This window comes from Trachemys scripta, chromosome 4 (assembly GCF_013100865.1).
Source record: "Trachemys scripta elegans isolate TJP31775 chromosome 4, CAS_Tse_1.0, whole genome shotgun sequence".
Taxonomy (NCBI): domain Eukaryota; kingdom Metazoa; phylum Chordata; order Testudines; family Emydidae; genus Trachemys; species Trachemys scripta.
The window spans coordinates 105,778,536-105,797,098 of NC_048301.1; the positions used below are offsets into that span (position 1 = coordinate 105,778,536).

Sequence of the window (18,563 nt, forward strand, 5' to 3'; positions counted from 1 at the left end):
TTCCTGTTCGTATATAAGACTTTATACTTTATATTTTACACCTCCAGAAGCTGTAACCCTAGATCCTTTACAACCCTAAATAAAACAAGACGACACTGACAAATTACTGAAAACAGACGTTATGGTGACTGAAGGCCAAATGCAGAAGGGAAATTTAAAAGGCACAGTTGAGTGGACGAGGGTCTGATTTAAGAGATTTGAAAAAAGAGGAGAGCTTTGTAACTCCGAGGTACTTGTGCTGGTGTAGCTGCCCCATCATCCATATACCCACCACACATGAACAGGCCATATACTTTGTTTTTGCTAAACTTAGTTACGTGTAGAAGTATAAAAATGTGCACAAATGTCTTTACCCTACCTCCTTCCCTTTCAAAACCTGTTTCTATCCACCTGTGTCCCAAACCAGAAGGTCCTTCTTACCTCAGAAGAGAGAAAAATCAACTTCTGCAGCATTGCCCCTGAATAGTTGGCGAAGAGAGTGTTGCGCAACCATTGTATAAAGGAGGATATGACGTTCAAAAAGGCCTGTTGATTAATGATGGAAGCACCTCAATGTTCCTTGAATCAGGCTTCGCCGCCACCCCCTATAATCAAGTAGCTCACAAAGAGACATTATACAGACAAAGCCATGGGAACTGAAGAAACAAATACACCATTGGCACACCACCAGAACCATGGCAGGAGAGCAGGACAATGGGGATAGCTACTGATGAAAGTGATCAGAACCATAGTGCAAAAGAGGAGCATGACGCCAGACCACTCAGCCAACTTTTGTTTAAGACTCTAGAACAGGGGTCGGCAACCTTTCAGAAGTGGTGTGCCGAGTCTTCATTTATTCATTCTAATTTAAGGTTTCGCGTGCCAGTAATACATTAACCTTTTTAGAAGGGCTCTTTCTATAAAAGTCTATAATATATAACTAAACTATTGTTGTATGTAAAGTAAATAAGGATTTTAACATTTTTAAGCTTCATTTAAAATTAAATTAAAATGCAGAGCTCCCCGGACTGGTGGGCAGGACCCGGGCAGTGTGCCACTGAAAATTAGCTTGCATGCCGCCTTCAGCATACATGCCATAGATTGCCTACCCCTCCTTTAGAACCTTAACAGGACACTTCAAATGATTCAAAACACAGCGGGGGTGGGGAGCAGTAGAGAGAGAAGTTGTGTGGCTAAATGTTTAAGAGGCTGAAGTAGAACTGGTGGAGGGGAATGGTACTAAGAACTAGCCATGGTAGCTCAGCTGGTATGTGTGTTTAAGGTCAATGAATTAAGACCATCCCAAGGCAAACTTTTTCCTTTCAATACAATGAGCTGAAGGTGCCCCTTGATGCACCAAATAAAGGTATTAAAGCATGCCTTACGTGTACTTCCTATTTTACATTTCTTAGCAGCTGAGTGATGGTTCTTCAGAGGCTTTGGAGAATTTAGACACCAATAGCCCTGAAGGAACAAATGCTTTGGGCCCAGTCCTCTTTTGCCCAGACCTGAAACCAGATGCTCAACAATGCACAGAGAAAGAGAGAGGTGCTAATTCTATAGATATTTACTATCTAACTTTGAGGACAGAATTTAGTACTGAGCCTATGCCAGTCCACAACTGCAAAACAATTATGTGCATGATTGAGTGATCTGCCATGCATAGAATTATTAAGCACTATTTGAGCCAGAAGCTGACAGAGTACTCCTAAGGTTGTGTCACAGATTACCTACACCAGAGGAGCCCTATCTGTGTCAACTGAACTGGAAAAAACAAGCAAAAGAAATGTATGTAAATCTGTACCTGGAGAGTGTTTTAAATATTGCCACACTGGGATATGCTCTGCAGTGCTTCTGATTAACCCAGGGAAAAGGCATGAAATGGATATTTATTCATTTATTTGTAATGCTTCCACTAAGGATTAAAACAAACAAACAAACAAACAAAAAAAAAAACACATTGTTTTTTTCCAAAAAGGCCAACGACACTAACATGCACATGTCCAAAAGGATACCTAGGGGCCCTGGAAAGTGTGGAAGCGGGAGGGGAAACTTGTCAAAAATATGACTCAAAATATAGACTTATTAATACTCAGCAGGGCCGCCCAGAGGGGGGGGGGCAAGTGGAGCAATTTGCCCCAGGCCCCACAGGGGCCCCCATGAGAGTTTTTCGGGGCCCCTGGAGCGGGGTCCTTCACTCGCTCCGGGGGCCCCGGGCCCCCGGAGCTTCTTCCGCTCCGGGCCTTCGGCTGCAATTCGGCGGCGTGGTGGTGGTGGTGGTGGGGAGGCCCTTCCGCTCCGGGACCCGCCGCCGAAGTGCCCTGAAGACCCGCGGTGGGGGGTCCTTCCGCCCCGGGACCCACTGCCAAAGTGCTGGGTCTTCGGCGGCAATTCAGCGGCGGGGGCCCCCCACCGCCAAAGACCCCAGGCCCGCTGAATCCTCTGGGCAGCTCTGATACTCAGGGAAGTTAAGGAGACAGTGTTCACCCAAGCTTGAATTCAGAGCCCCTGTTTCTCTTTGAAGAGGTGGCTGGGATCTCATCCTTGGAAAGAGACAAAAGCTGACAACACCTTTATTTTTTTGTAAGTTTATTGTTTTTAAATATCAATTTTGTAAAGTAATTGTTGGACTCCATTAACATTCAGGTAAACAAGTGAAAAGACAATGGATGGGCATGATGTCTTAGCACAGGCACAGCCAAAGAGAGCAGGGAATGGAGGCTGCTTGTGTTTTGGGGAAAGTCACACATCCCTCTCCCTCCCGTTCCTGTTTCAGCAGAAGCAATGGTGGGAGCCTGGAGCCAACCTGGGATGCCTGTACTGCCGGTCATGAAAAGTACAAGGGAGGGGTAGGGAAGGGCAGTTGTGGGATCACAGTACTGTACTTGCCCCTTTCACTCACTGCAGGAGCTTCGTCTGATGGGGCAGATGGCAGCAGTCAGTTATCCCATGGCTGGACCATCTGACAGATCAGAAAGCCATTCCCTTAGGTTGGGGAACAATGAGCTCTTTGGGATATTCTCAGTTGCTTTTTAGTACCAGTTTAGTTTCCCCACTCGTTAGCCACCACAGGCCTTTCTGAATTTTAACCCCCTCATCATTTTGGAATTCATACTAGCTCCCCCACTACTGGGCACCTGCAGCAGCAACTGTTATTGGCAAGAGCCATTTGCCTTTACTTAGCTTGATTCTGGATGTCCCACTCCAGCCTGCCCATTTCTCCTTCTCCTCCTCCATCATCCCAGAGGCCTGGCTCTGCCCATGCTGTCAAAGCCTGGCTCATTAAGCATCCTGGTGTTAAGGTGAACTGGTTGTAAATCGTAGATCATGGTCATACTATACACACTATGATTAACATTAGATTTTTTTTTTCTTAAAAATGAACAAAGAACAAAACAAAAAAACCAAGGCAGCTGTAGGAAGCAGTTAAACACACAGCTTTGTGGCATGCTCCACAATATAAAAGAATCCCAAGCATTCAGTTCAGCTGGCAGCAGCTCTGTTTGACTTTCTAGCATAGGTCTTCAAACCCAGCCCTGGTTAGTTCCCTGCTCCTGGCCTCCCCCAGTGAAATGGGACTCTCCTCTTCTTCCTTTGCCTTATGACTGTTTTCTCAATGACTGGTTGTTTCCTCTGGGAAGAGGCTTCTCTTCAGAGGGAGTGTTTGTGCGTATTTATAGCCCATGGCCCCTGATCCTGCAGAGCCCTATGCAGTGGACACCAATCCTGTCTGCAAGGGGTCTCCAGGATCAGGCCCTGGATCTGCATGCTTCCATGTGTGTACACATACATAGGCAGGATAGTCTCTTGGAAGGAACATGAGTCCTGCGTTCTGCTTCTCTTCCTCCTCATCTAGCTTAAGGACTGGTTATTCAGATACAGGGCAATGGCCCTGGATACTGAGCAGTTCTCAGGGATAATTTGGGGGGAGTCCACTCTCAAATTTTCACACACCCCTGCCTCCATTCTGCTTAGGCCTCCCCTTCTCAGGAGTTTAGGACAGAGACGACCAAAGGGGGTTGTTTTACTTAGCTGCTCCTCAACCCCTCAGTCCATTCTTATGCATGGCAGCTCCTTCTCTCCCTCTCCTAGCCTGGCAGGCTGACAAACAAGCAACGGGACACGGGAATACTCCTGTAATAACCCTGAAGAGAAATGGAGAGAAATGGACAGGGCATAAATGCCACCCAGTGAAACCCATCTTTCAGCTTCCTTCCGTGAGCTACCTACCACTCTGTGTCCTCAGGACTCTATTCCCAAATCGCTGCCACCACACTCAAAAGCCATTTCCCCAGCCTTCAGAGCTCCAAGTTCCATCAGCATCTCTTCCATGCAGGCTTCTTCTCCAGGGCAGGAGGCTGCAGAGGTAGCTGACAACTACAAGGGCACCACCAGAGTTCAAAGTGAATAGTTACTTTCTGTTATGTAGTTCGGGGTTGGATGGCAAATTCCAGCAATCCCAGGGCACTTTTTGACCAAAGACTTTGCTTCCGTGTTTTCCTCCCACACTTATCAGGCTTCAGCCCAGCATGCTTCTCAATAGTCACTTCTTCCCACTTGCTACTGCAAAGGGCAAGTCTAGTACCTTAAAGCTACATCTAAGAACGTGCCTGACCTGCACTTGCTTCTTTGGAGACCCAGCAAATCTTCAAACAGAGCTCCAGCTACTGACACAATATCAACTGAATACTGAACAATATCAAATATACGGTATAGGAAAAAACAAAACTGAAATGCTTAATGGCATATTTATACATATTTATCAACAGTCGACAAAGAGGTGGCGAGTTACACATCCATTCTGTATGCTAACAACCCTGATGCACATATATGTAAACACACATGCTCAGCTGATGCATCACATTTTACATATAACCTCATATCAGAGGAGGTGACCCTAAAAAATGTACAGTGGAGGAGGCACCTGGTGCATAATCTGTTCTTGTTTCCAATGCATGCAAAATGGACATTCAGGGCAATGTTACTTTAAGGCTGCTTCTATGGTTAAATTACTTCCTGCCCAATCCCCAATCAATCTAGGCTGTGTTGATACACTTCTTCCTTAGGTCACTTTAAAAAAAAAAAAAAAAAAAAAAAAGCCCTTATGTGCTTAAAGAGGCAAGAAAGGGAAACAAGGAGAAAAAATAAGCTTCTGGATTGATCAATTTGCCCACTTGTGGGAATCCCTCATTCAGTGTGTAGCAATGGCTGTGGTACTTAACGCACAGTGGTGAAGGGGTGTGTATAGCCTAGAAAGAGCACAGGATCCCCCTCACCCCAAACCTGATTTGGAACACTCTTACTTTGAAAGTTACAAAAGAAACACTTCAGGGAAATAGAAACATCTCTTAAAGGGACGGGGGGAGAAAGCAAAAGGAACCTCAAATCTTAACTGGGCTGAGAATAAAAACTTCCTGCTTCTGCTCAGCCAACAGCTGCAAGATGCTGCAGTCCCCAACTCAAGTACCCATAAGGGGTAGGGAAAAGTGAAATAGCTTTGTTTAAAATATATCTATCTATACATATAGAGCAACAGAGGGTCCTGTAGCACCTTTAAGACTAACAGAAGTATTGGGAGCATAAGCTTTCGTGGGTAAGAACCTCACTTCTTGCATCTGAAGAAGTGAGGTTCTTACCCACGAAAGCTTATGCTCCCAATACTTCTGTTAGTCTTAAAGGTGCCACAGGACCCTCTGTTGCTTTTTACAGATTCAGACTAACACGGCTACCCCTCTGATACTATACATATAGAGCATCTTTTAGAGAGAGACACACACACACATTTTATTACGTAGGATTTGAGGCGCACACTATCCTCTTATGTACAGGGCAATAGTGATCCTGTTAGTCCAATAGAGTNTGTTTCTCTACCTCCTCACCTACAGCAGTGTGCAGCTTCTCAAACAAAGTCTAATCTGCAACCTAATTATCTTAAAGGGCTATTTAAAGGGTCTCTCTCCAAATCTTTTTACTTGCCCTTTGACTTCCTTCTTTTTCTGACTAACAGAAGTATTGGGAGCATAAGCTTTCATGGGTAAGAACCTCACTTCTTCAGATGCAAGAAGTGAGGTTCTTACCCACGAAAGCTTATGCTCCCAATACTTCTGTTAGTCTTAAAGGTGCCACAGGACTCTCTGTTGCTTTTTACAGATTCAGACTAACACGGCTACCCCTCTGATACTATACATATAGAGCATCTTTTAGAGAGACACACACACACATTTTATTACGTAGGATTTGAGGCGCACACTATCCTCTTATGTACAGGGCAATAGTGATCCTGTTAGTCCAATAGAGTGGCAGACAGTTAAAGCCACACACATTTAGTTGGTAACATCTAGCTTGGATTTTAACCTACACAAAAAAGTATGTTCAAAGGGGTGCCTTCTTAAATCCTGAATTTCCCAGCTTGAGTGAGTTGGTTTCCAACTCTTCCAACTTTTAAATGAAGGGCTTTTAAAAAACAATGTTTAACAGGTTATGGGATTTTTGGCATAATTACAGCATATATGACAATATGCCATGAGCAAGCAAAACTGTATCAAAGAGAACTATGATGCAAAGACAAAATTAGTTTGAAATAACATGAGAAGACACCCCCAAAGTCATCCTGCATTTGTTTTGTGGAGGATTTTGAGTGTTCTGGATCTCAGCGCTTACCTACCCTCCCCCTTTTAATATATCCTTTATACAGAAGTATTAGTTCAAATTAGGAACTAACAAAACCAGACTGGACATCAAGCCCCTCCAGTCCCCATGTTACATGACTGGAAAGAAGTGTGCAGGAACATAAAGCAGGCTTATTTTTCAGTCATTTGTAGAATTTGGGGGGAAAATGGGGTAAGAATTCGCTCCCAGGCTATGAACCTGAGAGACAGGTTCAGCCCAAAATGAATGGGTCAATTTGTTGTTTTGTTTTTAAACGAGTTACAAACCCCAGGGGAAAAAAAGCAAAAGTTAGAATTTAAAATTGTAACTATTAAACTCTCATGTTTATTTAGCAACATAAATGTGTCTGATTGGAACCGGCCATCTCCTCCAGATCCCTCTGGGCTGCATCTCAGCTTGGAGGACTGTGTCCCCTGCTTCTCATTCCTACCAGGCTTTGCACACCAAGTCAAACTTTCCTATAAGCAGCTAGGGAATGCCATGGAGTCAGGACCGTGGGGAAAGGAGAGGAAAACAAAAAACCCTGCTTCAGTTTCCAGTTATAAACTTAAAACAAAACAAAAAAACCAAGGCAAAGGTGTTCATTGTCCTCACAAGAGGCTGTAGCCTGCTGCTCTGTACCTGTTTCTGCACCATAAACATCATCACTGAAATAATGGGGAGGACAAAAAAAAAAAAAAAGGGGGGGGGGGGTCAGAATCGCTGGTACAGTAGCTTTCCCTACCACACAAAACTGATGTGTAACTAACTCAGCCACAAGGTCATGGGAAAGTTTTACTTGTTTAAAAAAAAAGTAGTTCAAAGTAACAATGATAAGTACTGTATGGTAATATTGGAAGTATTTATATACATAGTTTTCTTTGTCTTTTGTTGAAATGTCTCCTGGTCACTTGGTGGCACTTGGGGTCCCTTTTGCGCGGTCATCTCCAATCTTCCCCCCCAATTCTCCACTTCTCAATACACGGTACTATTCCTTATGCCACAGCACAGTATCATGCTCAGGATCATTTCAAAGATCTGTAAGGAGACAAAGCTACCAGTGAAATTCTTATTTGTAAGCCCTAATGACCTAAGACATCCCCATCCATTATCTTCTCCTGGCCAGAGCTTAAGGACACAGAGTTTGATTCCCTGGTCTGCAGTGCTAATCCAGGACCCCATCATCCTTCCTCCACTTCTGGCACAAGAGGAAGTGGGGGTCATGTCCTGGGCAGAGCCATGCTATACTATCCTCCACTGACTGTAAGCCAGTTAGGCTCTCAGCTGCTCTAACTTCCTCCAGTGTTGGCTACAACAGGATCGGGGCACTGCAATTGGCTGTTTCCTGAGGTCATTCTACCTCCACTGTGTCTTAGCAGAGCCTGGACATTGTTGGGAATTCAGCTCATGATTTACAATGCAAGAACAGGACAATGGCCCATCTAGTCCTGGTATATTGCCTCTGAAAGTAGCCAATGGATGCTTTGGAGGAAGGAGTAGAAATCTCATATGAACTAACTGAAGAAGTTCTGAAATGTAGGGGGAAATAAAATTGCTTCCTCCAGCTGGGAGACCCGCTTGCACCTTGAAGAACAGGACAGAGAGCTCTTGTAACTTCATCTCAGCTAGAGTGTTTTTTAAAAAATTGTGTCTAATCCCCTTGTAAAATTTAAAATGCTATATACCTCAGTAATATCCTGCAGCAGAGAGCACTACAGGTTAGTTGTATTTTGAGTAAAAACATTGCCTTAGGTTTCTAAAAGGGGCACCTGGCAAAATTAATAACCACCGCTTGTTCTGCTGTGGACCTCACAAGTTAGAACTCAGAGTAGAGCAGCCAGCCTGGAGACAGTTACTGTGGTATTCAGTGTCTTGGTTGCAGGACAGGGGGCAACAGAAGAGAGAGCACTGATGGGAATGAGAATTGGAATGGACAAGGAAAGGGATGCTGTGCACCTGGCTAGCTCTCTAGTCTACCTACACTGAGGTGGGAAGCGGAGTGCATCATGGGAAGGATGGAATTAAAATGGTTTTCAAGGGAGATGAGGTGGTGCAGCAGATGAAGTTATTTTGCCTTTACACTCCAGAGACTTGCCACTAAATATGGCTCTGGTTACAATTCTCCGAGTCTGGCGGCTCCCACCCTACTCTCTAGTGAGTCTCCGTCTGTGTCACGGAGCCAACACTCACCTCAGCACAGGTGGGATCTATCAGGATTGCGGTACACTGGTACAGCTGTGGAAGGGCTTTCTTGACAAACAGGGCAGGAGAGGTCAGTTTTGCGGGGGGACCCCAATAGGAGTTTCAGATCAGTATTAGCAGTAGAGCTACATGGAGTAACACAGCCCATGTTGTGTTAGTGAGCCAATGGTAACCACATGCTTTCACGAGCACTAGATTTATAGTTTCACTTTAAAAATCCAGATGAAAGTCACAGAGTTTAAATCATAAACCCTAATGTGCTGCACCAATATTCACACTTACCATGATCACAGCCACCACAATGGCTGCAATACCGATCAGGTACAACTTCTCTGAGAACAGCTCATCAATTTTCTTATGACAATCCTGGGGTAGGCGACCCTAAGCAGAGGAGAATGCAGACAGCTTAGTCTCTTTCTCTCTCTCTAGCTGTGCACCAAGGCACATTTGTATAGGAAGAAGTGGAGTTCAATATTTCTACTATCCCTCCCCCTTCCCATGCAACGTCATGGTGTAATTTCCTGGGCCCAATGAAATCAATGGCAAAAATCTGATTGATTTCAGTAGGAATGAAAATTTCACCCCTTTGGTAGCTTCCAGCACCTTATTTCCTGCATTTTTGAAGAACAGCCAAGCTGGAGCCACCCCTAGCCCCTAACCGTAGCATGCAAGAGTAGCACCATACCCTAGACTGACTTCCTGTGGAGGATTTGTTTGGTGCTGAATAGCCCATCCATTTCCAGTGGGGCTGTCAAAGCTGAGGAGATGAGTTTCTTATCCTTACTCCTTTGCTATCCCGACTTACGCCCCCCGCCCCCACACCTTTGCCAGCTAGCAGAGAGGACTGGCTCCTGAGTGGATATTAAGACAGAAGATGGGTTTGTTTAATTCTGATGCATTGCTTTCTTCCCCTTCTTGATCGGAGGGTGATGGAGAAGTCAACTCCAATTCAAGAATTGGGACTGAGCAACCCCTGTTGCCCTACCAGGGCAAGGGCGAGTTTCCAGGGTGTGTCAAGGTTGTAGTAGGGCTCCATGGACTTGCTCCCTCGTCCAACACTGTATGGTAGAAACAGCAGCCATCCCTACCTGGACAAAAGTTTCCAAGAAGTTTTTTTCCTTTGGACAGAGATCACTATGCGTGATCGAGGTGCCTATGGCCATCATGCTGTTTGCACCGCAGCAATCCAGCTGTATGTGGAGAGAACACAGGATTAGCAGGTATCAGCTTGGCTCATATGGAGAGTAGCACACCTCCAAATTCAAGTTCTGATTTCTATGTAGTGCAGTGGCTGGATAGGATAATCCTACCAGATGTGTATTCCTGGCCCCTGGAGATCCCAGAAGATCTAGCTAGAGCCAGAGGAAATGTTGGACTAATTAATCTGAGCTGAGCTCCTCTTCCATTGGATTCTATTTAATGGAGGCATGGGACAGTTTCAGGGTAAACAAAAGGGCTTTTATTTAAACTCAGACCTGACTCAATGTGCTCCATGTTAGACAGAATACTATGTGGGCACCTCCGTCATCCTACCCATCTCAGGTAGCTGTACAACATGCTTAAACATCCAGGGCAAAATATTAAGATCAGGATGTAATTTAGTCTCCAGTGGGCCCTGTTCTTGCCATCCCTTGGTTCAAATACTCAGACCTGGCATCTCCCTGTCACCACTCCTTCAGCTCTTCATTGGCTGTTATTTGACAAGCCTTCTGAAAAGAGGTGTTTTTGCACCAAGCTCTGACAACAGCTAGGCTTGAGCTAACTCAGATCTTCACAGCAAAGACCCTGTGCTGAGAAAGCCTGGATACCAGCTCCTGATCATGTTAATGCCTTCGCTACACTGAGTCCAAGGCACCAGCTGTTGAACCTCACTGCCTCTTCCTTCACAGGCGGAGCAGTTTATGCACAACAATGCTTATTCTTGACCACTTCTGTAAAGTCCCACAAACTGAAGGAGGGCTCATCACACATGGGTTGGTCAGATTACTCCAAGGTGCATATCTCTTGTGGATACCTGGGGACCTTTTATTTGGAGGTAGATTATTGTATTCCCTATGGAGAGCCCCCCATAGCTATCCCAGGCACCTTACCGTTTCGTGGAAGGTCTTCACCACAGTTTTCGCATTAGTTGCATCAGAATTTGACAGGTCTTGTTGCAACGCTTGTTGCAATGCTTGGTCGTAGAACTGCTTCACGTCTTTGGCAACCTAAAGAGGGAGAGCAAGAAAATCCCTCTTACAACCACAGAAAATAAATCTAAACAGATCCTTCCAACTGCCGTGCAAGGCAGCGACAAAGTGGTACAGATACCAGGCAGCCCAGCTAATCACAAGTCACTGTCAGTGTCATTCCCAGATGAGTAAGAAGAGCTGGGCTGTGTTTGTGACAATTATGGCAATATCCTATAATATCCTGGATAAACCTTACTGACCTAACAAACTTAATTCAAATACGCTTGGAGTTCATTATATTAAAAATGTGGGGGATCATAGGACTGGAAGGGACGTCAAGAGTCTGCAGTGCCCTGCACTCATGGCAGGACTAAGTATCATCTAGAGTCTTCTAGACCATCCCTGACCGGTATTTGTATAACCTGCTCTTAAACATCTCCAATGACGGGGATTCCACAGCTTCCCTAGGCAATTTATTTGAGTGTTTAACCACACTGACAGTTAGGAAGTTATTCCTAATGTCCAACCTAAACCTCCCTAGTTGCAATTTAAGCCCATTGCTTCTCGTTCTATCTTCAGAGGTTAAGAAAAACAATTTTTCTCCGTCTTCCTTGTAACAGCCGTTTATGAACTTGAAAACTGTTATGTCCTCTCTCAGTCTTCTCTTTTCCAGACTAAACAAACCCATTTTTTTCAATCTTCCCTCATAGGTCATGTTTTCTAGACCTTTCATAATTTTTGTCGCTCTTCTCTAGACCCTCTCCAATTTGTCCACATCCTTCCTGAAATGTGGCACCCAGAACTGGACACAATACTCCAGTTCAGTAGTTCCCAAACTTCAACAACCTGTGAATCCCTTTCACTAAAATGTCAGGTCTCGCGAACCCCCTCCTAAAAATGAATATTTCCAGGGATTTTCTCCTTTACCGGCGTATAAATTATAAAAGCAGTGATCTTGTAAATATACAATTTGTTATAACATGCTTATTGCACAGTATTTATTATTAATTATTATTTATCATGACAGTATCTTCATTACATTATAAAAACAGCAACATTCTTCCAAGATATCACTTTTGTAGCTTGTATCACTTTGAATAAGCCGGTTATAATACAAGGTTTCTATGTTTCATCCAGGAGTATCAGATGTGAAACAGCATGAAGGTATTTAAGAAGCCAACTCAAAGAGTTCCTCCTACACAAGCATTCAGGTCTTGAGCAGTCCAGGCAAACAATGCACATTACAACAAAGCTTAAACTTGTTCTTCATAATAATTTTAAAAACAATACTAGCTGCGCGTTTAATTTTAAAAACAGCAAAAAATATCCACCTCCCTTTCCATTTCTTATAAGGAGTCTTGAAGTTTCAATCTCCTCAGTGTGATAGATCTGCTTGCTTTGATCTGCTTAGCTCTTGGAAGTCCAGGGGCCTGTGCTGCCCAGGGTCCCTAGGGACAGCTCTGTCCGTCATTAGGAAATTTTTTCCCAAGAACCCCCTGTAACATTTTGTGAACCCCCAGGGGTTCATGAAGCCCAGTTTGGGAACCACTGCTCCAGTTGAGGCCTAATCAGCACAGAGTGGATCGGAAGAATTACTTCTAGCAGGAAGACAAGATTAATGCAATCTCTAGGAGATATTAGGAACTTCAAAGGACTTTCTAGAACAATATATGTAAAGTGGATTTCCTAGGAAATACTCGGGGGTGAGAGAAATGCAAATGACCCAGTCTGAATCCATTCTTTTGAAGCTACCCCTTGAGTAGAGATACCTATTGTCTGAATACCTGTTCCTGAATACTCCAGTTAAAAGACCTCCAAACCATATAAAAGGATGGACACTTTCATGAGTGCTCTCATTCTGAGCAAAGAGCGTGATGAACTTGAAACCACAAAGCAGGGGAGGTGTTTTAAAGGATTAGTCCTGCCAGAGACCATGTTGGAGGGGGTGATCTCTGGTAAGCTTATTAGCATGCATGCAGGTACTTTTATTGCTTTTAATATTTTTGCTGCAATGCTTTTACCTTAAGAATAAAATATGCTTGTTTAGAAGAACTGTGTGGTAGCTTAACTGTGGACAGTTACACTTGGTCTCTGAAGAGAAAGCAAGCAGACTTATTTAGGCTGACTATGTTTATTTATAGAGGTAAGTGGTAGGGACCACTTCCCCCTCAGCCTCACAGAGCTCGAAGTACTTCAAGCTACTGAATGTTGGAAGGACAAAAAGTATAAGCATTCATTACACACTGCCTTTCAGCCAATGATATCCAAGTATTCTACAAATGCTCTCTCTATACCAGAGGCGGATTACAGTTTTGAGGGTCCCTGGGCCAGAGCAATTGGGGGGCCTCTTTCCACCTCTTCTGTCTGTCCACCCCCTCCCCGCCCAGTGATCCTACCAGGGAGTGGGGTCGGGACATGAGGGCTTTAGGATTTTATACTGCTGCCCATCCCCTTGGTATCGGAGCGTCTTCCACATAAAAATCAATAGCAAATTCCTAACTGGACTTTATTCTTTTTGTCACCTCTTGGCCTCTCACCAACAATACCCAGACAAAGTAACATTTACATAGCCCATAACCATCCTGAAAGGTTTCATATCCTTAGCCTTCATCCTTTCTAATGAAGTAATGCTTCGCTACTATGAATCATTGGTTGAATGTTTCCATCCACAAACGAGTGAGTGAGGTCTCTCAAATGGATCTGAAATGGAACTGACAACCACCTGTTTGTGTAGTTTAATTAAACTTCTTAATAAAGCAATTGACTTTCCAACTCTCACCCCCATCCCATCCGATGCTAACTGTTTCTCCAAGCACAGTAAATGCCTTCTCTTCTTGAACCTGGCAATGGTGAAATGACTAGAATATTAATGTCCAATTCCCTCCTCACTGCAGGATTGCCAAAGTTCTCACACAGAGACAGTCGATCCTTGGAGCATGCGTGCATGTTACACCAGTTTCTGAGGAGTACTGTGCCAGAAGAAAGGTAAGGACAAGTCCGGACTCAAAAGGTGCAGCCAGCCCAATCCTACCGCCCCTCTTTAGGGAACACTACTCTGGTCCCTGATGAGAGATCTTCCCTCCAGCATATCTCAATCCAGAAGACAGGGCATACTGCAGTGCAGGGCTGAAGACAGGGAGGAATCAACATGGAGACCCAAGTGACATTATGTAGAGAAGTGAACTGGTGCCTTGGTAGGTGGGTATCAGCACAAGGCAGCTGCTGTATGTGTCTGCAAGGAGGGGCGGGGGAAGAGAGCAGAAAGGGAAGGGGTGCTTCTGTGGGGAGGCGAAAGGAGGGAGTTTACTCAGGTCATGTCCTTCATTTCAGGCTCCTCAGAACACACATACTCATCCTGAAGCTCCAAGGGTTAGACATTCAATACTGAGATTTCAGGCTGAAAAGTCCACATAGGCTTGGCAGGGAGTAGGTCTATCATTCCCACCTCATGTGTGAGTGACCAGTACACAGTGACTGGCCTGTATACAGTCTCTATATCTTGTGCATGCACGGAATCTAAGGCAGTAGCAATCTGCTCCTGGCATGATGAAAATTCACAGCATGTACACTGCACTTTCGAGGAACAGTAATTTGCAAGAGATCCCTTCTTACAATGTAACCTGGTCCCTGAGCAAGAATACCCACTGGGGTTTGGTGCTGTGAGAGTCTAGAGATTCCCTTCGTGCTATGCAGCCAGGTTTGCTCTATTTTTTCCCCTCAGCATATATCTATGCACACCCACATTACACTCCAAAACACTATGCAAGGGTCCACTAGTGTTATTTATATTGCAGTAGCACCTAGAGAATCAAGCGGAGATCAGGGCCCCATTCTTCTAGGCACTGTACATTGTGTGTGTGTGTGTGGGGGGGGGGGGACGGGGGGGGAGTGAGGCACAGAAAGGTTAAGTGACTTACCCAAGATCACATAGTGAGTCTGTGGTAGAACCAGAAACTGAACCCATATTTCTTGAGTCTCAGTCTGATGCCTCAAGGACAAGAGGATCTTTCCACCAGCTGGGACCAAACCATAGCAGACTCTTGCACAACCACATGATCGCATAGGAACAAGGGTTTCAGAGATATTTTTCTTACCAGGTCTTTATTGACGAATCCCCAGATTCCAGCAGCCACTTCGCAAGCAAACAGGATCACCAGGCAAGTGAAGAACTGTGAAGACAGATTAAGAGAGGGACATTAAGAGGCTTGACTACAGGGCAGAGAAAGGGGCTTTGGGAAGGGCAGCTCACAGTTCCACTTGATGAAGAATGGGGCAGAACTGTCCCACCAGGGAAAAAATATGGTTCAACTGATGGGGATAGCAACATGGCTTCAATGGCTCAAGGATTCTGCGGCAAAAACATTCTACGTGCATGGTACCGGGAGAGACCCTTGAGCAATTCCACTCTGGGAACCATTCAGGCTGGTTTGGGTTTGGGAGAGATTATCAGAGACCTGTCCGTCAATCAGAACAAGAGAAGGGGGGCTCTATGGAAAAAAAGAATCTTCCTGGGCTTACAGGGCACGTTGTGCAAGCTTCCTGCTTTGACACAAGCCGTTCTAGCTTTGCCAGTGTGGGGATAACAGCATGTACCAGCCACTGAGCAGCAGCAGTGCGTCAGGCTGTGATTGATGGAGGTTTCTCTTGGCAGCTGCAGCCCTGCAAAGCTACTGCAGTTTTTTGCATAAATATCAACACACATGGTTCTCACAGCCTCACCCTATTAGCACGTAACCCGAATACTCCACTCCTGCCAAGCCAGAACCTCCCTCTACAAGATTAACAGATTCCAGTGCCAGAAGGGACCCACTGTGATCATCTAGTCCAGGCCTGCACAACTCGTAAAGCGGTGAGGGTCACATTACTCCAAAGAAAACAGCTGAGGGCCGAAACCCCCCCGGCTCCCCGAAACACCCCCCCCAGCACCGCCCAGCCCCCTGAAATAACCCCCCACCTCCGACTTGCCGCTCGCCCCCCCAAATATAAAGCCTCATTCAAAGACCCAGGGGTCACTATATTACTGCATACGGCAGTCAATCAATGCAGTTGTAGATAAATCTCTGCATTATGCATTTTTGTATAACTTTTATATGACTTTATATTGAACCTTGGTAATATGTTATAGTGGGCCCCTAAGGTAGTATAATTAAGGTAAAAGAAAACTGTCTTTTTGCTAGAAGTAGAATAAGATCTCACCCACTTTGTAATCAATTGCCCTGTTGAATGAATGAGGTGTGAATGAGGAAGGCGTGGAAGGCAGACACCTCCAAGACAGCTGCAACCCTTGGAGAGGGGCTGGGAGCCAGACCAAGGACAATCAAACTTGTCAGGTGGGCTGACTAGAGAAGAGCAGACATACTGACGGCCTCGGGGATTAGAAGCAAGCACCTTCCTTTGGGAACACCCTCTTTGCAGCATTCGGACAATCCCCAGCCCAGAGAAAAGCAGAAAAAAGGACCAGTTTTTATGAGATGCAAGATCAGTAGAACACGTCAGCCATCAACTCACCGCTCGTCTTCTCACCCCCCCCCACGATTAAGCCCCCCCCCCCCCGGCCCGCCCGCTCTCCCCGGCTCGCCTACTCCCCCCCCCCTCCCCGTTGCCTTCTCCCCCCTCCCTCCCCCGCCGCCAGCTCACCTGCCTGCCTGCCCGCTGCTGGCCTCTTACCTTCTGCCGCTGCCCCCGCCCCCTGCCGCTGGCTCACCCTCACTCCCCAGCCTGCCACTGGCCTCTTCACCACCCTGCCCACCCGCCGTCCGGCCGTTGGCTTGCCCCACCCCGCCGCTTGCCTACTCACCCTCCGCGGGCTGCACAGACTAGATTCTAGTCTGACCTGCACAACACAGCCCTTAGAACTTCCCCAAAATAATTCCTAGAACACGTCTTTTAGAAAGACATCCAGCCTTGATTTAAAAATTGCCCATGGTGGAGAATCCACCCTGACCCTCGGTAAACATATGACTTATTTCCAGTCTGAATTTCGTCTCACTTCAAGTTCCAGCCACTGAATCATGTTGTACCTTTCTGTGTCTGACTGACGAGCCCATTATCAAAGATTTGTTTCCCATGCAGGTATTTAGAGACTGTAATCAAGTCACCCTTTAACCTTCTCTTTGTTAAGATAAATAGTGATAGATTAGGCTCCTGGAGCCTAAAGGCACATTTTCTAATCCTTTAATCATTCTCGTGGCTCTTCTCTGAATTCTCTCCAATTTAGCAACATCCTTCTTCAATTTTTGACAACACAACTGGACACAATATTCCAGCAGCGGCTGCACCAGTGCCAAACACAGGCATAAAAACCCATCTACTCTGACTCGAGATTCCTCTGTTTATGCATTCAAAGATAGTATAAGCTCTTTTGAGCATAACGTCTCCCTGGTGACTCCTGTTCCACCACTGTGAGGGACAGACCTTTGGGTTTCCAGGAGAACTTGAGGATTAATTTTTTATTCTGGCTTTGGGAGACTAATGAAAGAAGAGAAGCTAAATCACACTGGTCCAAGTCAAGTGCCATCTAAGTGTTCCTACTCCATTCCTGTGGGGATAGCATGGCGTGGAGAGTCCTCTGAGCATTTCCCACAGCCAGTACTGCTACACCATTCCCTAGACCAACTCGCTGCTGGGAAAGGCTGATGTCCTAGTTATCTGGCAGCCAACTTCTTGAAAGCTGAAAGGGAAGAGGTGGATGTGCAGATGTAAGAATACATCATAAAAAAGGGAGCACTTTATTATTGGCAATTGGGATTTCTTTCCCAGTTTCACTCACTCACACACATGCACAATGATCCTAGGCGGTCAGGAAAAAGGAGTTTTTAAACTGTACTTGTAACAAAATTATTCTTTTTTGTGGCCTCTGATCTGGAATGTCAGAGCCTAGACTCCAACATGTAAACTGAAAGGGATTACAAGAAGTAGAAGTGGCGCTCTTTACAAGAGAAAACTTTAGGCATTTGTAGCCAGTGACTGCGGTTTCAATTGTAACTTAATCCAAACAACTGGGGCAAGGCTGCTGTAATTCCCAGACTGGACACTAGGTTTCACCCTTGCAGTTGGTATCCTCTGGTGAGAAAAAGGTGTTTATTTACATGTCTTTGGAAAACTGCACTTTTAGTCATTTTTGCAAGTCAGTTATGAAACTCTTCCTATATAAAGGTAATGTTCTGAGATACACACTCCAGATTCCTGACTAGGCACTTGGTACTTCCAAAGGTGCTTCCTCCCACAGAGAACCCAGGCCAGATTTCACACAGAGCCTAGTGCAAGCAGGAGCATGATTTAGGGAGTTTGGTCAGTGCTGCCTGACGACTCATACTGAAAACATGAGCAAAAAAGCTCCATTCAGGCACATGCTATCAAGGCTCAGTGCCTTGACTTAAAGTGCTACCCAGTAATATGGAATTCACACAGTCTATTCCTTACCCTTCTCCAGAACCGAGAGCCTTACTACATTTTCCCTTATAGCAAAAGCCACATTCCCAGGGTCCAGCTAGAAAGCTTGCCCTTCCATTAACAGGAGCCCCTGAAATCTTTTGAAGGTCACAGGACTGCAAAACAAGGAGT

The 18,563-nt window shown here is 45.3% G+C and overlaps 1 protein-coding gene across 1 annotated transcript in view; it reads right to left on the bottom strand.

Moving 5' to 3' along the window:
* Positions 1-6,418: 6,418 nt before the first annotated feature.
* The window catches only part of CD81 (CD81 molecule), a gene marked incomplete in the record, with an annotated part of 78,651 nt that continues 66,506 nt past the window's right edge, over positions 6,419-18,563 (bottom strand). Inside the window, 5 exon segments of the mRNA XM_034770272.1 lie at positions 6,419-7,665; positions 9,112-9,210; positions 9,918-10,019; positions 10,920-11,036; positions 15,095-15,169. Of these exon segments, the coding sequence (XP_034626163.1) occupies positions 7,603-7,665; positions 9,112-9,210; positions 9,918-10,019; positions 10,920-11,036; positions 15,095-15,169 (456 nt within the window).